At 39.3% G+C, this 19,163-nt stretch overlaps 1 protein-coding gene and 1 pseudogene across 1 annotated transcript; one reads left to right on the forward strand and one right to left on the reverse strand.

Moving 5' to 3' along the window:
• Positions 1-1,306: 1,306 nt before the first annotated feature.
• On the reverse strand, positions 1,307-13,702 carry dnase1l4.1 (deoxyribonuclease 1 like 4, tandem duplicate 1). Its single transcript, XM_072381521.1, has 10 exons — positions 13,561-13,702; positions 7,628-7,713; positions 6,923-7,011; positions 6,255-6,341; positions 5,347-5,459; positions 4,862-4,974; positions 3,509-3,666; positions 3,151-3,247; positions 2,615-2,690; positions 1,307-1,606 (listed from the first exon to the last, which is right to left on the reverse strand). The coding sequence occupies exons 2-10, from the start codon at positions 7,706-7,708 to the stop codon at positions 1,452-1,454; spliced, it is 969 nt and encodes a 322-aa protein (XP_072237622.1). The 5' UTR covers positions 7,709-7,713; positions 13,561-13,702; the 3' UTR covers positions 1,307-1,451.
• Positions 13,703-17,322: 3,620 nt separating this feature from the next.
• Positions 17,323-19,163, forward strand: LOC140302976 (zinc-binding protein A33-like; annotated as a pseudogene).

Raw genomic sequence — 19,163 nt, forward strand, 5'->3', positions numbered from 1 at the left:
TGATGCTTCTCAAAGTCAAGGAAGGTTCCTCAAGGAGCGGCTGCTGTTTCTCAGATGCTACATCATCCATTTTTAAACACATTTCTGGCATTTTTACACCACTTGACCTCTTGAATTTTGTCACCTCGGCTGTTTGAATAGTTAGACCGAGCGTGTAAGAAAAACAACGCATTGAGAATGATTTAAATGGATGCATCAGGTCATTATAGGATATAAGAATTAGAAGAAAGACTACTGTAATGTATATTTTATTCGTAAAAACATCTAGTAGCCTCAAGGCTACAACCTGCAAGATCATTGTGACATCAAACAAAGACGGTCGGTTTTTATACATTAAATAACATCAAAACAAATCACAACATGGTTTGAATAATTAGACATGATTAAATGATTAAATAATATTTAACCTGGCTTGGATGATATGACCTTAATGTACCTATGAAATCACAATCCCACTTGTTTATTTGCATCAAGTTCAACACAGTTTCTGGTACAAGCTATACTAAATAGCAAAACCTAAATAGTGTAACTGTAATGGTAAAACTATGAATCTGAAGGTAGCTCTGTTTAGTCTCATCTCCACAGCTGAACACTGTCCAACCAGCACAAATCATCTGTATGTATTTGCACCTATGGGACAGATTCATGTGTACAAATCAAATTTCAAAGAATAGATCACTCCTGGATGTCAAAATACAAGTAATTTCTGTATGTGCAAAGCTTTTGTTCTGCTTTTTCCACACACAGCTAAAAAATCCAGTGGAGATGCCCGGTCAGTGTTGCTGGGTTGTAGCTGTACAACACAAAGGCCCATTCTGTGCTTAGTTAGTGATTAGATCAATTATGAATAGTGAGTCAAACCAAAATCTCCATTGGGTTGTCAGTTAGAAGTGGAAAAGGTGGGACAAAAGTTTTAGATTCGGAGAGTTAACATGTGTCTTTTAACTTGAAGAACTTAGCAAAACTTGATTTTTACTTGTACTTTTTTTCACACAAATATGTTGATAGAAATTATAAAACATATACAGAAAAAAAACTGTCATCAAATTCAGTCATCGTATCGAACGTTACTTAGAAGAGATGAAAGGTTGTTATTGGCACGAGTCATGAAACGTGAGCCGTCACATTCACCTGGTTCTTAGGCAGACTGGCTCATACTGGGCTGGGCTGACGTACTCAAACCAAACGTGTGGTGCAAAGAAAATGACTATAAGAGAATACTCATTACAAGTCAAGCATTACAGCTAATAAGTCCTTACAAGTCATACATGTTGGAGTCTGTTCATTCAAAAAGAGTTAAAGTGAACTCAGAACAGCTGCTGTGGTAAAGTCTATGAGCTGTAAATCTGTAATAAATCCTAACAGTCAGCTTAAACACTCGTAGTGGTTCTTCTGTGGGTGATGAGTCAAGGTGTGTTTCTGTTGTGTTTTAGACAGATGTGGCCTCTGAATTACACTGCATTTCGATATTTCTCCTTTGCCATCTTTTGTCGGAGGAACTGGATTTCTAGGTTGAGCTTCTCTCTTTCCAGCAGCAGGTTTCCTCTCTTCAGCTCGAGCAGATCCTCACTGGATACAACATCCCCCCCCGCAAAATCCTTCAGACCTGCAGTGGGAAAGGAAAAACAACTCAATCCACTGAGTCCTGCAGCTACATCAGTGCAGAGCAGGAAAGTTGATTTTTAAAGGATAATCACACAGCAAGTTCCTCCTAAAACCATGTCTTCCAGCAAGAAATGCTTTAAAAATGCAATAAATGAGGCAACCAGCAGAGAACCTGGAAGTTTATGTTCTCAGGCAAGAAGTAATTCACCACACAACATGCTCTAAATTTGTTTAATGAAGCTAAACTGGCATGGTGCATAGGCGTAATCCATTGCATAAGGACCAAAAAATGTAAGCATTGTCTAGTAATTAGGAAGTAATATATCTTAGCCACAATAATGTTGGTTATAAGTTGTTGAAAATGTTTTTTATGAATGCCAAACTGAGCCTTGTGATGTCCAGAAAATGTGTCAGCTCTCTGGAAGGACTTTTTGAAATCAGGCAGAAATACGTGACAGCTAACAGACAAGAAAATGGGAGAAAAAGCAGGGGAAACAAGGCTGTGTTTCTACATTTTCTCCTTCATTTAGAAGACATTTCTCTCACCGAATAACCGATGAAGATTCAAGGCTTAATCACTCCATCAATCAATAAGAAAATAAGAAGACATCCCTGTTTCTGCAACCAGCTGGCTGTGGTGGTTCAGCAGCTCAGAGGTTACCACAGGTCAACTTTGATCATCCAGATGTGTTTGACTGCTCACTAAAAAGCTCGTCGCACTGTGTGTGGAAACAAAGGAGTTAATGTGTCATTTTAGCTCGTTTATTGGCACATTTTCACACCATTTGATCCAACTGTAGCTTTGTGGTAGTATGTTGGGTATCATGGACAAAGTGTTGGGAATATTCCTTTAATCTTCACAGGGTTTTAATTTCACTTAGTGGAAATGCCATTATCCTTCTTGTAAGCTGCATATTTTTTTACTACATTCTGTAAAGAACCCAACAAATGTAGCTGTCATTAATAAATGACAAAAAACTGGTGTATTATGAGCATAAGTGTAGCTCACCGTACTGTTCATCTGCGGTCTCAGTCAGTGACTTCAGCTCCACCTCCACGGGATAATGGTCACTCACGTTCAGTGTCTGAAATGACGACATAAAAACATATTTACTGATTTATGAATGCTTTGTGAGCTCTTCCATGAGTCTTGATGAGTGCCGAACAAACCAGATACAGTTACACAGTAAAACAGCTGATCTTAGGAGTAGAGATGTTGTGTAGCTACATTAAAACAACATTAAATAATAATTTAAAATTAATATTTGACTGGTTCTATAGCAGCAACCAAGGAGGCTTCTTCTAGTCCCAGCTTTAAGAAAAAGTGGCATGTTCGTACACACAGACGACTGTTTTAATACCTTTAATACCTCCATATATCCACAGTTTGCTTGGTCTTTCTATGGGACTCTATGGGTTTACAGTCACAAGTAAATACATAAATAAATCCTGTTCAGGCTTCTTTCACCTGCTGATTTTACCGGGATTTTTAGAGCACAATAATTACTTCCAGGCCTCGTGCGAAGTCAGAAACCTACAACAGACCTGCTCTTCAGTGAGTCCGTATTCTGTCTGGAAGTTGAAGGGTTTGGCAGAGTTTGGAACGACGGCGTGAAGCATGTCGTCTCCGTAGATCACAATCCTGAATCCACAGACACCACATGTTTTTAAGACATTTTACAGTGTTTCAGCAGCCACCGTTCACATGATAAAATGGAAACGAATATGGACAAAAAAACAACTCAAACTGCAGCCTCACTCACAGCAGAAAGTGTCAGACTGAATCTTTGAGCAGACCAATGTGCCAACGTGTTCCTCTGCATTAAAGTGTTAAAACTGGTCGAGTCTTTTTCAACCCTTTCTATTTGGACGGCGCTCTCTGCTTTCCATCTGTATGCGTTACCTGTCGTACGTGTGGTCGTTTCCCGTGTTCGCTGTGGTGTCCACGTCATCTCCAATCAGCCAGTGGAAGTTCTTGTCGCTGCGGATACGGATGTTCTTCATGTCTCTCTGGGAAACGTACGAGCCGTCTGCATTGAAGTCGCCCAGGATCATCACGTTCTGCAGCACGGAGGGGGCAGCTCAGTAACACTCACAGAGAGCCAACATGCATCAACAGGTTGTGATCTTCCCATCTCACTCTGCATAACACAGCAAACCCTTTTTTGTTTGTTTACCTGCTGATCTGCTTCATATGAAGACAAACTACTGGTGAAAGATGGCTAAATATTTTTGTTGTTACAGTTTGACATAGTTTCAATGGCACGGCTGTTGGAACAGTGGTGCCACCACTTCTGGGGGATAAAGTTCAAATAACTCCAACATGTGTCCACTTGCTTTTCCAGTTACATCTAATTCTGTTTATCTTTTATTTTTAGATGTCAATAGAAGCCATTTATCTAAAACAGTATTTCATATGATTATCCACAACTTACAGACAGTACAGAACATTCTGCGCCGTTCATCCATTATTTTCAGCTGTAATGACTGTTTTAACCTGCGTCTGTATTCTCATTCTGTGTTGTCACAGTGGAGGAGCCACTATTTATTGTGGTAAAATAATTTGTGCTACATTCAGTTAGTATGAACAGTTATTTATAATACTAAATAAAACGTTTCTCGACGCAACCATGTTAGGATGTTAGGTTAATTGGTGTCTCTAAATTGTGCCTTGGAGTGAGTTGAGGGTTGTCTCTGTGTGTCCCTGTGATGGACTGGCGACCTGTCCAGGGTGTACCCCGCCTTTCGCCCAATGACGGCTGCGTTTTAAAGAGTATAGGTAGGGAAGATGGTTCTTGGAGCTATGTCAGTATAACCGTGGCTGTAACTAGAAAGGAAAGGTAAGAACGCTCAACTACATCGGAGGAGCGATGACGCAACACTTTGCATTATAACTGAATTGTTTTAGCCTCAGTGGTCAGAGCAGCTCTGTACTTCGTACTGTGTTGTTCTCTCTTGCAAGATATTATTAAAGGCATCTTATCTCCTCATAAAATAACTGACTCTGTGCCTTACTAAAATTTCCACCACAATGGATAGATGCCTCCCAGCACTATGACAACATGAGGAGCTCTCCGATGGACTCTGTCATTGTTTGGTCGGGGCCGTGGCCACCCTTGACTACTTCCTGGCTCCACTCCTGTCTGGGCACATGTTTTGTTAAACTGGTGTTCAGCTTCTTCCCCTGCTGATATGCTGGGATCTTTTATTTGATCTTTTAGCACTGTCAGTGCCGTTGGTGATGTGGTGCCCTTACATCGGTTCTCCACTTCTTCTTGACGTGCAGAAAGACATCGTAGAGTTCGTCCAGCTCCTTCTCTGAGTCCTCAGGTTTGGTGTGAACTGGGATCATCACCAGATCCTTCAGCACTGAGGTGGGGGCACAGACAGACATTTATGTAGACATTGCTTCAGACATTACATTACATTTAATTAAATTAATTTCCTGGAAGTTCTGTACTCTAATCTTAACCATAACTGCATATTGCCTTACTCTAAGCCTCACCTTGAAACATTGTGTTGGTTTTTTGTCCTCTTAAGAGAAAACACATCCCGAAAACATGATTGTGTAAAAAGATTCACTGATACCCGGATAACTTACACATATCAGACACCTGCAGCTGAGAGGAAACCCACTGTAGGGCTTCTCTGATGGAATCTTACACTGAGGAAGAAGCATTTTTCATTTACCTCCCTGTTGAAACACGTTTCATCTTACATAGCCGACAGATCTCCTCTCACCTGTATTCAGGCATCTGAACCGCAGGATGTAGGGATCTCTTGCGAAAACATCCCCCCCCTCAGTCACCTCATCATCAAACTGATGGGAGCCCACCAAGTCAACCAAGTCATCTCTGCACATGCACACAAAGACACACACTTATCAATCAAGATGACGAATTTTGATTCTGCAAATTACAGACTGAAGGTCTCTATTCACGTGTTTTATTTAAGTCTGCTGTGGTTTTAAAATAATCTTTTGTGTCTAAATGATAATTCTCTGACAACAAGTCACAAATTATAAAGGTATATGGATATATACATATCATATGGATGCATATAGATCCATATACTAAGTTGAGATATTGTCACTTGATTTTATTTCACTCAGCTGTATTATGTTCAGCCCTCATTTACCCCTAAAATGACAAATATCACCCCTTATTTGTTGCTCTCTGAACCTGTGACTGCTTGTAAATTGCAGCAAAAGAGATAATTTGCCACAATTCAATGTCAAAATAAATCATTCTTAGTATTTATTGCCATATTTACAACAGCTGCTACTAACCACAGTGTTGTAGATCAAAAATAGCAATCAATAAAAGCAAATTGTTTTGAGTATTGTAGAAATGAATATTTTCGACAGCAGTGGTGAGACTTCTGGCTCAGAGGTTTTGATCCCTCGCCTCTCCAGTCCACATTTGGAAGAGTCTTTGGGCAAGATGAGTAATAAATGACAGTGACTGTGGCTTAAATGTCCTCCATTTGCCATTTCTGGTTAGCGAGGGGCAAAGATTCCCTGTCATATCCAACATTTTTCTTTAAATAAAACAATTTATCAGTATTTGACAGTCAGACTGACTGACATCCTGTCCTGATGAACAGCTCTAAAGTCTGAAAACTCCAGACTTCTACTGATGACCTCTCACCTGTACAGGAACATGAACTGCTCCTTGTAACGTGTTCGACCCAGACGAGTGCTGATTTTCAATGTGTAGTGATGTAACCTGTTGGACCTGAACAGACAGACAGAATCATGCTTAATAATAAAGAATCATCCCTCTCGGACGCAACGGATAAATATCAGCCATTAAATATTGGCTATTTCAGTCAAATGATTCTTTTTAATATAATTTAGCTACATCTTTGGGTCAAAATATTAAATATTAGTCTGTTTCCAAGCTAGACTGTCTCATGAGTCTCAGATGTTAAATGTTGCCTACAGTTTGAGCAAGTTAGCATGTAAAACCGCCATAAACACATTATGAAATTTGTTTTTAGCTCACAGTACCTCTCACAAAGCCACTAATTATGTGATAATAGCTGTGACAACCCCACCTCCTTTAGTTTCTCGGCTGGTCTTTGTCTTTGTGTTTTGGTGGGGCATGGTTGGATTGTTTCATATTGAAAACTCCTGGGCCTGGTGTTCCAGTATAACACCATACTGTACACACTTCATCTAATCTTGGTTTCTTTTTGCCACACAACACCTCATCTCTCACACGTATATATGCAAGCACGACTGCTTAACTGACTTTATGCCGTGGTTTTGAGCTGATCATGACATAGTAGTGATGATGATGATAGTGACACTGACTTGTTGAGTGCATCAATGAAGGTTTTCACAGACTCTCCGCTGACATCCACCACCTCCAGGATCACAATGATGTCATATCGAGACACAATCTGTGAGACAGGAGGAAAATAACCTCAGTTTACCAAAAATAAAAACCAAGTCTCAGATCTGGAATCTCAATGTTAACACGTATTTTATTATTCTAATAGTTGGTGAATTAATCTGCATCATCAGAAATGGACCAGTTGATTAATCCATAAAACAAGCAGATTAAGAACCAATGAAACAAGCCAATACAAGAATTTTCCCATTTACTGCTGTCGCTGCTAGAGTTTTATCTTTCAAAGGAATATGATCACTATTCTGTTGCAATATTTTGGGCTTTTTTATTTACAGAGGGAACAAAAAGCTGTTTTTTTTTAATCCTCTGCCTGACAACAAGCCAAAGCAGTTGTCAAGGTTTTAATGAGAAAAAGTGACAATATTACAAAAAAATTAAAAATATGGCACTCTGAGGCATTTACAGAGTGCCGAGGCACATCTGAGTCCACCTGAGCATATATATATGCAGGAGGGATTCGTTCCCCAGCTGCAGTTTCTGAGTGTGTCAGACTGGCTTTTAGTGATTTAATTTAGTAAATATAACATGTTTACATGTGTTATAAAAGTCCATTTTGTTTGCTCTCATGTAAAGGTGCTTAGTGTGGTGAGATCAGAAGTTGTTACCTTAACCAGGATATTGAGGACATCTGGGTCTGACACTTTGCTTCTTCCAAACTTCTGGATGTTAAACGCTGCAATTTTCATGGCGGCTACAGGAGGCAAAGACAGATACAGAGAAAGAATATACAGTATGTATAGATAGTCTGTCTCTGAACCTGCACAATCATGTGGTTTTATTGTGAGAGTGTGTAAGTAGGCTGCAATTATTTGTTAACAGCACTAATGGCAAATAAAAGCTGACAGCTTGTCATATCAGTTCCCCTGAGGCATCTGTAAGTGATTACAGAGTAAATGCTGCAGCCAGGGGCTCATTTGTTTGTCTCTTGTGGTTTAAGTATCAGGACATAGTAGATAACAAGGTAAATAAGACCTCAGATGAACAAAGATACATGACTTATGACACTGTGTCATTATTCCTCTTAATCTAGAAGTCCGCCCCGTGTCTCACATTGTTACGGAGGAATTCTGGCTCACTCTTCTTTACGTCACTTCACTGACAAGATCTTGGCTTTGACTGGATCATTGCAACACATTCAGCTATTCTGAAGATGCTTTGTGTGTTTGGGATCATTGTCCTGTTATCTGTTTTTGTATCGCGTTAGTCGTACTTAACGTATTTTTTGTTCATTTTTGGGGGTGAAGTATGAAATCAAATATGTGGAGAGTTTCGTTGATCCTAATTTGTAAAGAAAACAACCACTTTTATGTTAATACGGACACAATTTCCACACAGTCTTTGATTTATTAGTTCAGGAGGAACACGTTTAATCAGCATTTTTACTCTGCATTTTCTCTAAGGTTCAAGTTGCATTAGCTTTGCGTTTATGTTTAAAAAGGCATTTATCAAATGAATTGGCTGCTCTCTAAATTCTTTCCTATCTTGAGGTGAACGTTTCAGCAGAATAGGGAGGACTTGTTCTTACAGGTTTAGTCACCGTTGTGACACGGTCCTTTCCCCTAATTCCACACCTCAGACTTGACGGTGCCTTCATGAAGCAATCAGCTCTTCGCCACAGGTGACAAACCTGTGTTAACTTAGCCTCTGCTCACCTGTTAGACTTTGTCTTAATCCATCATTTGCTCAGTAACTTCAGAGCAAAAACCACTGCAGGCAGGGAAGCAGACAAACTGCATCCCAAACTCTTCTGGCATGATTATTTCCTATCATGCTACAGAAGCCTCTGACTGCACAGAAACTTATTTCCTGTAATATATTGAGTAGAGAGTGACTGGCTAAAAGCTTGAGACTTTTCATGTGCCTGTACTTGGGTATTTTAGCTAAATTTTTTCATACAACTTAACATCTTTGCTCAGATTTAAGAGGAAACTGTTCTTTCTGTTTATTTCTTAGCTACAACTACTACTTATTTGATCAGATTTCATTTTACATGCAGTAGTTGTGTTCGTCCAAAACAACTTTCTCTTTGTGAAGACAATGAAAGCAACCTCAACGTTAAACTCACGACTTCCCAATCAAACACACTGTTTACAGCTTGGCTTGTTAATGAGTAAATCCTCCAAAAGCACATGAAACTGACCCATCTTTACCAGCTGAAACTGTAAAGAGTATGCCGATATTATCACGAAATGCCAATTATGTAACACTTTAAACTCTAAAAGAGGATATTCTGCCTGACCACTACTTTTAGAACTTGAATACAATCATACATTTACAGCAAGTCTGATGTATTTGTGTGTATTTTGAACATGCTGTACGCAAACCACCAACTTTACAATGCCCAGCCCACAGTTGTATATTTAATTATAATTCTGTTTGAAAATCCAGCAATAGCTTTAGTTTGTGTTCTCCACCCCGGTCACCTGTTGTTTGTCTGTCAGGTGACTCACAAAATCCAGGTAATTCTCTGGTATAAGAGTATTTGCATGTGTAGGGTGGAAGTCGTCCAGCAAGTTTACGTTGTGATTGGTAGGTGCTGCAGTGGAAAACAGCTGCAGGAAGCCAACACAAACACAGCGTGATGTCGTAAACGCTGCTATCGCGTATCAGTGTTGTCTCGACTCGTTTTGCTTCTGAAACATTACTTGATAAGTTTGTTTTTCTGAAATCTACGTGTTATTGGGTGTCATACAAGAAGCATCTCGTTTGCTTTTACTGCAGACAGTAAAATGTCAGACCAACAGTGTAATGTGTCAGCGAATGTTTTCATAGTCAGACTTTCGATATTCATTTCATCATTTAAGATGATTTTTTTGCCGTATTTTAACTTCACAGATATGTACCCAGGTCTGACCCCCAAAGGTCCCAGATAGTTTTTGTTTTTTACAACCACAATTTAGATGAATTAGTGATAATGTCAATAAAAAGATAAATTAAAAGAAAATAAGTGTTTTTCTGGCAGCTGGGGCACCAGGAAAATCCTGTAAAATGGCACAAAATAAATGAGTTATGATAATACAGTAATGCATGTCTTAAACTTTCATTTCAAGTGACATCTTCCGTATTATTTTCTTTTTTTAATGTACAATGAAAGGCACTTATGGCATGTAATGACTGAGAAATAACAGATATATATGGTTAAAACTGCTATGATATAAATAATAGAGCTTAAAACTAAATTACATATCAATATGTATTATTTCTATAACATAAAACCCAGTAGCTTGTTGTTGTAGGATATTATAGCTACACATCTACATGACAGCAGAACACAGAATCTTGAGTCATGGTTGCCAGTTTCTCATGAAATTCGTAATATAAGCCACAAAAATAAGCCACAATTGTGTCATAACCAATCAGTTTGGACTAGAATTTAACACTCCCATGAGTCTTTGCACAAAAAACATGAAACTCCTTGAAAATATATTTTAGTTGTCCCTTTGTCTGATGTAAAACATAATTTCTTTAGAAAATGCAAACAGTGTGAAGGCCTGCATGATATGAACCATAATTATGAGATTTACGTTGAGTTGAGTTGCTGTGCGGGTTATAAAGAGTGAGCTCACATCTATTTCAGTCACTTCACATCTAAATCTTCTCCTAATATGTGCATTACATTCAGAAGTATTTTCAACAATGTGAGACACGGGGCGGACTTCTAGATTAAGAGGAATAATGACACAGTGTCATAAGTCATGTATCTTTGTTCATCTGAGGTCTTATTTACCTTGTTATCTACTATGTCCTGATACTTAAACCACAAGAGACAAACAAATGAGCCCCTGGCTGCAGCATTTACTCTGTAATCACTTACAGATGCCTCAGGGGAACTGATATGACAAGCTGTCAGCTTTTATTTTCTTACAGGGAAATCATCTGTCTGTCTCTGCCTTTTACTGACTAGCTGCCCTCCTTGGACGGCTTTGTTAGGTTCTCACCTGAGATTTGGGGCACTGATTTTGTCCTAATGCTCTCCCTGAGCTTTCCCTGATGTCAACAAGCAAAAATACTCTTTCATGTCATTTTTTATAACCCAGGGTGTTTATTCTTTCCTGGACGGGCAGCTTAAAATGCAGTGGCCAGATTTTAAGAGCGTACCAACCTCTCCAGGCACAGAATAAACACCAGTGATCTATGTGAATGTTGCTCAATGTTTGTTTTTTATTCAGTGCCACACACAAGAGCTTTAAATCATCATATCAAATTATACGAATAATTCAAATCCTGCAATCAATTCAAAACCCAGGCTTGCCATTAACTTCAGGCCTAATCTTAAATTTCTCTCATTATTTTTACATTAGAAGAAAATTTTCTTTTCTCATTCATAATAATGTGTGTTGTCGCACCACTACTGCCATCTCTGAACTGGAAAGAGGGGCCATCTTACACAAGAGCTCACGTAATTCTGATTGGTCCATTTCTTCATTCTGGTGTATTTGGTATTAATCATGCAGGAACTTGTGTAAAAGACACTGAAACGCTTCACAGAACTCCACTCTTGCAGATTCCACAACTTTAGCTTGTAGAAAATAAAGATATGTGGGTGGTTTGCGAAATATATTTCAACGTCAACTATTTGTTTGCTATTATATAAAATACTTGAATGAATTAAAAAGTCAGTTATGCTACTCAGACCTAATGATATGGTGAGCAGGGTTTTCTTGTTGTTTTACATTACACATGTAAAAATGTGCTATTTCTGTCATTTCAATTTTCTCACGTATTCAAAAATCCTAGGAAGAAGTTAAATAAAATAGAAAAATTCGGTAAAATTACAGCTTTATATATCCATTTACTTTTGCAGTGCAGCAGGAACTACTTATCAGAGGCTACTTGTAAAAAGCAAACTGTAAACAAATAATATATCAGCATCAACAAGGGGGCTTGGGGTGGAAATGTCCACTCTCATTACTGATGTTTAAACTACAGCTATGCAACTGACTTCCTGTCAGGAAAAGAAAAACAGGGTGAACATGACACAGAAGCAGTCTTGGTTTCTTATATTTTTCTCTTCTTCTGGGAATTTCTTGAAAGCCACGAGCCTAATTGAAGCCATTTAATCTGTTAAAACTGGCACATTCATCTCTAACAGTAAGTCTGGATGATAAACAACTACAGACTGCGACTCTCCTGAAATCCACCTCTTTATACACATTAGACGCTTTTTAAGGTCAAAGTCAAATATCTATCCAAGGTAATGAGACATTTCTTTATTTTCACATTTATATTTACAATGTAACTCTGGATGGATCTCACTCTCGCCTGCATTCAAAACTTGACAAAAAAATACAAAATTTACTAAGAAAAGTCAACTTTTTACTCTAACTGGGCAAGAAAATGTCATTTTTCGTAATACTTTGTAAAAAGCGCGTCACCTCACAGGTGCACGCCTTCAGAGCGGATTTTCTTCGAGCCGGAGGAACTCTCGGCGGTTCACTGATACTGACAAGCGGAGACCTAATGGTCCAAACATTTTCACTGTGAAGAGGATAGTTAAGATTTAACTGAACAAACATGGCATTTTCCTCTGGTGCAACAGTCGGGAGATCCCTTTGGATTTCGTTCCGTGACCGCAGCCGTTTTCAAGCTGTGGGGTGAGTTAAATGTCACCTGAAACGCAGGTAAACTGATATGATTTTATTAGGGTGCAATAGTCAGAGTTTAGAGCTGCTGTCGTGCTGTTTAATTTTTGGTTGTGCAATGGTTTAAGCATAATATTTGTAGTTCAAATCGCTCTTAAAGTCACTGTTTTTCCGGGTGACTCTTAATTGGCTGTAGGTATGAATGTGCTTTGTTGTCTGTCTCTGTGCTGCTCCTGCAAAGGGCCGTCCAGAATGTACTTTATCTCCCCCATCCCCCAACACCCTGAACTTAACAAACCCAGGTGTCGGGAATGTACTCTTTTTGGCCTCTGAAAGGGGGCTTACAAGGTAAAGATTAAATTGTTTCTTAAACTTTAAACCTGCTGAGGCTACACCTGTCGTTCGCAGGGACACAGTGTGTGAGTGGATTGATTTAAGGGTGTGAAACACTGCTTACAAGCAGCAGAAAACTGGCAACAGTTGGAAAAATTCATGATATTTGTTTACTATCTCTGAAAAAAACTATTTGTTTTAGCTTATTCCTTTAATAAAATCAGGAAATGTCCTGTGTTTTTTTTTTTTCTTTTTAGATTTTCTGCAATTTTTCAATGATGGAACAACAAATACAAGGTAAACTGTTTTATATTAGTACTCTAACAGGGACCCTTGTACATTATCAAGTGGGAAACCTTAATGGGTTAATGTAAAGTAATCAGTTTTGCTTTGGACCTTTACGGTTTTAGTTATTTAAATGAAGAACACTAGCTATTTCTCTACCTAAAACAGTGCAACAAAGTTTCAGATCAGTACCTGAAACTCTCACACTCATATTTTCCACCTTGTTTTCTTTAAGCACGGCAGAGGAGGAGGGCTGTTATGCTGTCTTGCGGCATGTTAAGCCTCTCAGGCATTCAGCTCACTATGAGTAGAAAAAAAAAAAGAAAGATGTTTCTCACCTGCTGAAGGAGAATCTGATCTTGCTGCTGTTCAGCGGACGTTATACCAGATGTGCTGAGTCAAAGTAAGAATCTCATCAAATGAAGAAGGTGAGGGTAATGGTGTAAAAGTCTTTGGCTCACAACCAGAGCAAAAAAGTGTCTGAGAGGGGGGTGAACAACGGCCGTGGGATTGGTTGAAAGCCACCAACCAATAGCAGCAGTTGGAGACAAAGAAAGAAAAAAGAAATATGTTAAACAAAGATCCCGCCCTGCTGATGTATCCCTGCTGCATAACTTGTTGAAAGTCCTGTGGCTTTGACTGAGGCAGACACGCAGTCTTAGAAGTATGACCTAAATGTCATAAAAAGTTTCACTCATACAGGCTGGATGTTTTCAAATTGGACAAATGAAGAATTAGTGCATGTATGTCGCGATGGTTTGTGTCTTATGGGCTCTTCAGCAGGAAGTCACGAGCCCACAATGCACTGACACCAACAGGAAATGATTTACCACCCAAACACACCAGGGGTTCAATTTAGAATTCTCTGTGAAGAAACGCTGCAAAGCAGTTTGTGAACATCAGCCCTAAATGTTGAATAAGATGTAAACCATGTGTGCCTTTGAGATTTGTAGAGTTGGTATGTTTGTATGTTGATTCTTTACATGGGAACAGCCGCAACAAAACGTTTAATTTAATATTTGATTCGTTCATTTCTTTTAACTGTTATTTAACAGACACAAGCACAAAGAAATTATCTCCAGTTTCTTCATTGACCAATTGCATTTTACAAAGATTAGAATATGATACCAGCAAAACGCTCAAAGTTGTCAGCGAAAGGAAGATTCAGCAATCACAAGATTAACTGGAGAGAGGTGACTATGTCAGGGTTGGACAATAAAGGAGCACCCCACCATAATCCTGGTCTTTCCACACAAAGATGTGCGATGGCTCACTGCTTTGTCACAAAGTAAAAAGAAATAATTGCTGTATCAAGGCCAGTTACCCATTTACAATACCTCGAAACAGGCCCAGCTGGCTGTGCTCTGACTTATCAAAGATTAGACCTACCTGAACCATCTCTAAAAGTTTCAGTATGTAAAACTGAAAGAGTTTATGTGTTATGACATTACTTTTTGAAAATCACTTTTACCATAAAGTGTCAGCCAACCATTTGTGAAAAGAAATCATTGATTCTGACTTTTATTACTCCAAAGAAATAAAAAAATGCAGAGAAACCCACTTTTCTTTAGCTTTTTTTCTCATTGCAGGCCTTAAAGGGTTAAGATGCTCACTATTTTGCGTCTGACACTCAACATTATGACATCAAATCACGTATTAAGATTTTCCCAGACAGATTTTCTGTATAACTATTATGGGTCTGAATTTGGGTTTAAAACTATCAGCAAACATGCCTCAATTTTGGCTACGATACTTCACAAAGTTGTTTATGATATTTCCCACAACGCAAGAAACGCCGGGTGGCTACTCAATCTCCAGGCCTCCAAATCCCAGAAACCCTTGCAAACTGGACGATGATCTACTGGTCAACAAATTGGCTCATGCAGTTTCTATTGCTTTCTGTTACGTTTTGTTTCTGTTGAAGCATGAATTAGGTATGTCTCCTTAAGACAGAAATCAGTCATGAACTTTGGAAAATGAAGTTCAGGGACTGGAAGCACTGCTCACCCTCACACCCCCTGGAGCTCCCCGAACAGTCATGTAGAGCAGCGGGACAAAACGCCACAAGAAACAGTGCAACTGATCCATAAAGAGAAGTAAGAGTGCCAGGATTTGAATTGGGTCAGTTTAAACCTCAAATGTGGACCCAAATACAAAATAAAATAAGGCTTAAGTTAAAAAACTTCATAGACTAGTTCATAGACAACGTATTCAGGTGACACCAGCACTAATCTAATATTTATGGCAACCTGCTGTGGTATCACGGTGACATCCTGTGAACTGAGACATTGAGCCAGACGTAGCAAATCTCTGGGCTTTCCCCCATCACACGCCCTCAAGTTGTTTTTGCGTTTTTATGTGTCAAGCGAGCAAATGTTTGCTTATGTTTTGAGTTCTGTGTTGGATGGTGAGCTTATGTTTGCTGTTCTTGATGTTGCTGAGGTTTTTTCCCGGCCCCACATTGTACTCCCCAAGGAGCATAGTCTGGATGCTTTAAAAAGAGCGCATGTGCATGAAGCCGCTGCCTGTTGCAAAAAAATTTCCCCTCAGGGATTAATAAAGTATTTCTGATTCTGAACCTATAATTTTGCAAGCACTTAAAAAAAACCTTGTAATGTTTGCATTACATTAAATACATGCACAAGTCTAAATAGATCCCGAAATGAGTCTGCAGGAGTGCTCAGAGACCTTAACGAGCAGATTGGCAGGAAACAGGGACCCAACATGGGAAATGTCTGTGGAGAGAATTACAAAACTCCTTCAAGAAGAACTCGAGTGTGCGGTTGTTCTGAGTCAGTTGTGTCAACAAATTTGGAGCAAGCACAGACAAAATGAGAATGTAAAGGTGAAACATAGAGGTAGACAAAGATGGAAAACTCAAAGCAATATGCCTGAAAACAGAAGATGGTCAACAAAACAATTTAAGATGTCATAAAAGCCAGAGGAGCTGCAACAAAGAGTCAGTTGTAACTTAGTTTAAATCTGATTTAATCCATTCTTTGTCCACGGTTCCCTTTTTTTTTTTTTTTCCGTATTTGGTCTGGAATCCTGTCAACCCATCAGTTAAATGACATTTTACTGGTATGTTTTAGGTGGCCAAAATGATATCGTTTTTATTTGAATTGTTTTCTCATAGCTGTGAGTATGTGCATGTTTTTTTCTACAAACCAACACAGCTGAATGGTGATTCCATACCTTTTAAACGGGGTTGTACAAAAACATTCTTACCATCCATTTGGAGTTGTGCGTCTGGCAGCCTACCAAATTTAAGTATCGATAATCAGTCTCAATTTGGCTCTGGATCCTTAGCAGCTGTGTCAGTATGTTGTTTAACTGGTATGTGTGTTGCTTGTTACAGAGCTGCAAACTAAACCACAAAAACACTTTGTAGTGCAGTTTTTCCAGATTAAAAATGTACGCCTGTAACAGTAAACAGTGCAATAAGACTAGTGCAAATGAACTAATATATTAAGGTCCAACTGTTCAGTTAAACAATGAGCTGATGCTCTCTGAAAAGCTCTTTAAAGCTGAATCTAGGTGCCTCATCGTCCCAGATTAATCTATTTTGCATTGTGTGTCTGTTTTTTGACTGTCACTCGATGCCTATGAGCTAATATAATATGCACTTTTGTTTTTAGCCCCTGTCAAGTCCACTGATACATCACACTAAGAAGCTACCTGTTAAGTTTCTTAAAATGATTGTTTCTGACTGGTTCTTTGTACTTCATTACCTAATCCAACAGATCCTCATACAGCTAAACTGCGACAACAAAGTGGATACAAGTGGAATTTCAAACAGGTCAGATTTTCTATCCATACATGATGAAGAAATAATGCTCGTCCCACAACATTAACAATGTGTTCACTTTTTTTCTGCATAAATTTCCAGTTTTGTAGCTATATATCTGCTCATAGTGACAGCACTTTTTTGGGATTATGTTACGGTCTTGTTTGGACACAGACTGCTATTGTTATGGAAGAATCATTGTCTGTTGGAGTGATTCAACAGTCATGTTTTCGTTAATTTTATCGTTATCTTACCCCTATCCTTTTTTTTTCCGGATGCCATTCAGACAGGAAGGGTAATTTTCCATTTACAGGGACACAAATAGCTTGCAAGATAAAACTTGTCATGTTTTCTCAGTGCGCCTCCCATGAAAGTTATGTTGACACTGTGAGTCAGTCTCCAGACTGTGTGACAACCTGTGTTTAAGCTGACTCTCCTCTAAGCTCTCTTTTAAAATGAAACTGAAATATATAACAATCCCACAAAGCTCCACCTCTGATATCATCAGACACAAACACGGACATCCAAGTTCACAGCTCAATGGAAGAGTAAAGCTCTGAGGGATTTACTATCAAATAATCTTCACAACGGAATAAAGAGGTAGAGTAACAGAGAGAACTTGGTCTACACAGAGGCTTCCTGATATAAAGTTCTGCCTGATGTGTTTCTAGCTTCACTCAAAGAGAAGATGGCTTCCAGTACAGAGAGGGATCTGTCGTGCTCCGTCTGCCATGGCATCTTTAAAGAACCGGTTGTTCTGTCGTGCAGTCACAGCTTCTGTAAAAGCTGCGTGCAGGCCTGGTGGAGGGAAAAACAAATCAATGTGTGACCGATATGTAAGGAAAGACCTCTGAGTGATCCCCCTCTTAGTTTAGCACTGAAGAACCTGTGTGAGGCTTTCTTACGGGAGAAAGAGCAGATGTCAGTCTCTGCAGGATCTGAGCCTCTCTGCACTCTGAGAAACTCAAACTCTTCTGTCTGGATCATCAGCAGCCCGTGTGTCTCATCTGTCGAGATTCAAAAGCACACAACAACCACAGATTTAGACCTGTTGATGAAGCTGCAGAGGATCACAGGGAGGCGCTCCAGAATCGCCTGAAGCCCTTACGGGAGAAACTGAAACTCTTTGAAAAAGTTAAAGGAAACTGTGATCAAACAGCAAAACACATTAAGGTCCAGACAAGACATACAGAGAGGCAGATTAAAGATGAGTTCACCAGACTTCACCAGTTTCTACAAAAGGTGGAGGAGGCCAAAATCGCTGCTCTGAGGGACGAGGAACAGCAAAAAAGTAAAAAAATTAGGGAAAAGACTGAAATGCTGAGCAGAGAGATTGCATCCATTTCAGAAATAATCAGGGCTACAGAGAAGGAGCTGAGATCTGCAGATTTCTCGTTCCTGCAGAACTACAAGGCTGCAGTAAAAAGAGCTCAGCAGCGCTTCCCGCTGGATGATCGCGAACTGGTCTCAGGAGCTCTGATGGATGTGACCAAACATGTGGGCAACCTGACCTTTGACATCTGGAGCAAGATGAAGGAGATGGTTTCCTACTCTCCTGTCATTGTGGATCCAAACACAGCTCATTCAGAGCTCCTCCTGTCTGAAGATCTGACCAGCATGAGACGTGAGGAGAAACAGAAACTTCCAGACAACCAAGAGAGGTTTGACCTTTGTCATATGGTTCTGGGTTCTGAGGGCTTTAACTCTGGGACTCACAGCTGGGATGTTGAAGTTGGAGACAATGTGGGCTGGGTCGTGGGTGTAGCAGCAGAGCCTGCCCAAAGGAAGGGAATAGGTTTATCTGATGGAAGGTATGCAGCTGCATCCCCTTCAGATCCACACATTGTTCTCCAAGTGAAGATGTTGAAGAGGATCAGAGTTAATCTGGACTATGATAAGGGAAAACTGTTGTTCTCTGATCCTGATTCTGACACAAATATACACACTTTCACCCACAATTTCACTGAGAAGCTGTTTCCATACTTTAGCAATAAGATACTAAAGCAACTAAAGATATTACCAAAGAAAGTATCTGTAACAGTAGAGCATCTTAATCTGAATCCCTGATCATTTCAGGTCAAGATATCTGCTTTTATCTCTACGCATACTTGCTTGATATTTGCCTAAATAGAAATGTTTTTTGTTTTTTCAAAT

Source organism: Leuresthes tenuis, unplaced genomic scaffold, assembly GCF_036924035.1.
Source record: "Leuresthes tenuis unplaced genomic scaffold, fLeuTen1.0.hap1 SCAF_3, whole genome shotgun sequence".
Taxonomy (NCBI): domain Eukaryota; kingdom Metazoa; phylum Chordata; class Actinopteri; order Atheriniformes; family Atherinopsidae; genus Leuresthes; species Leuresthes tenuis.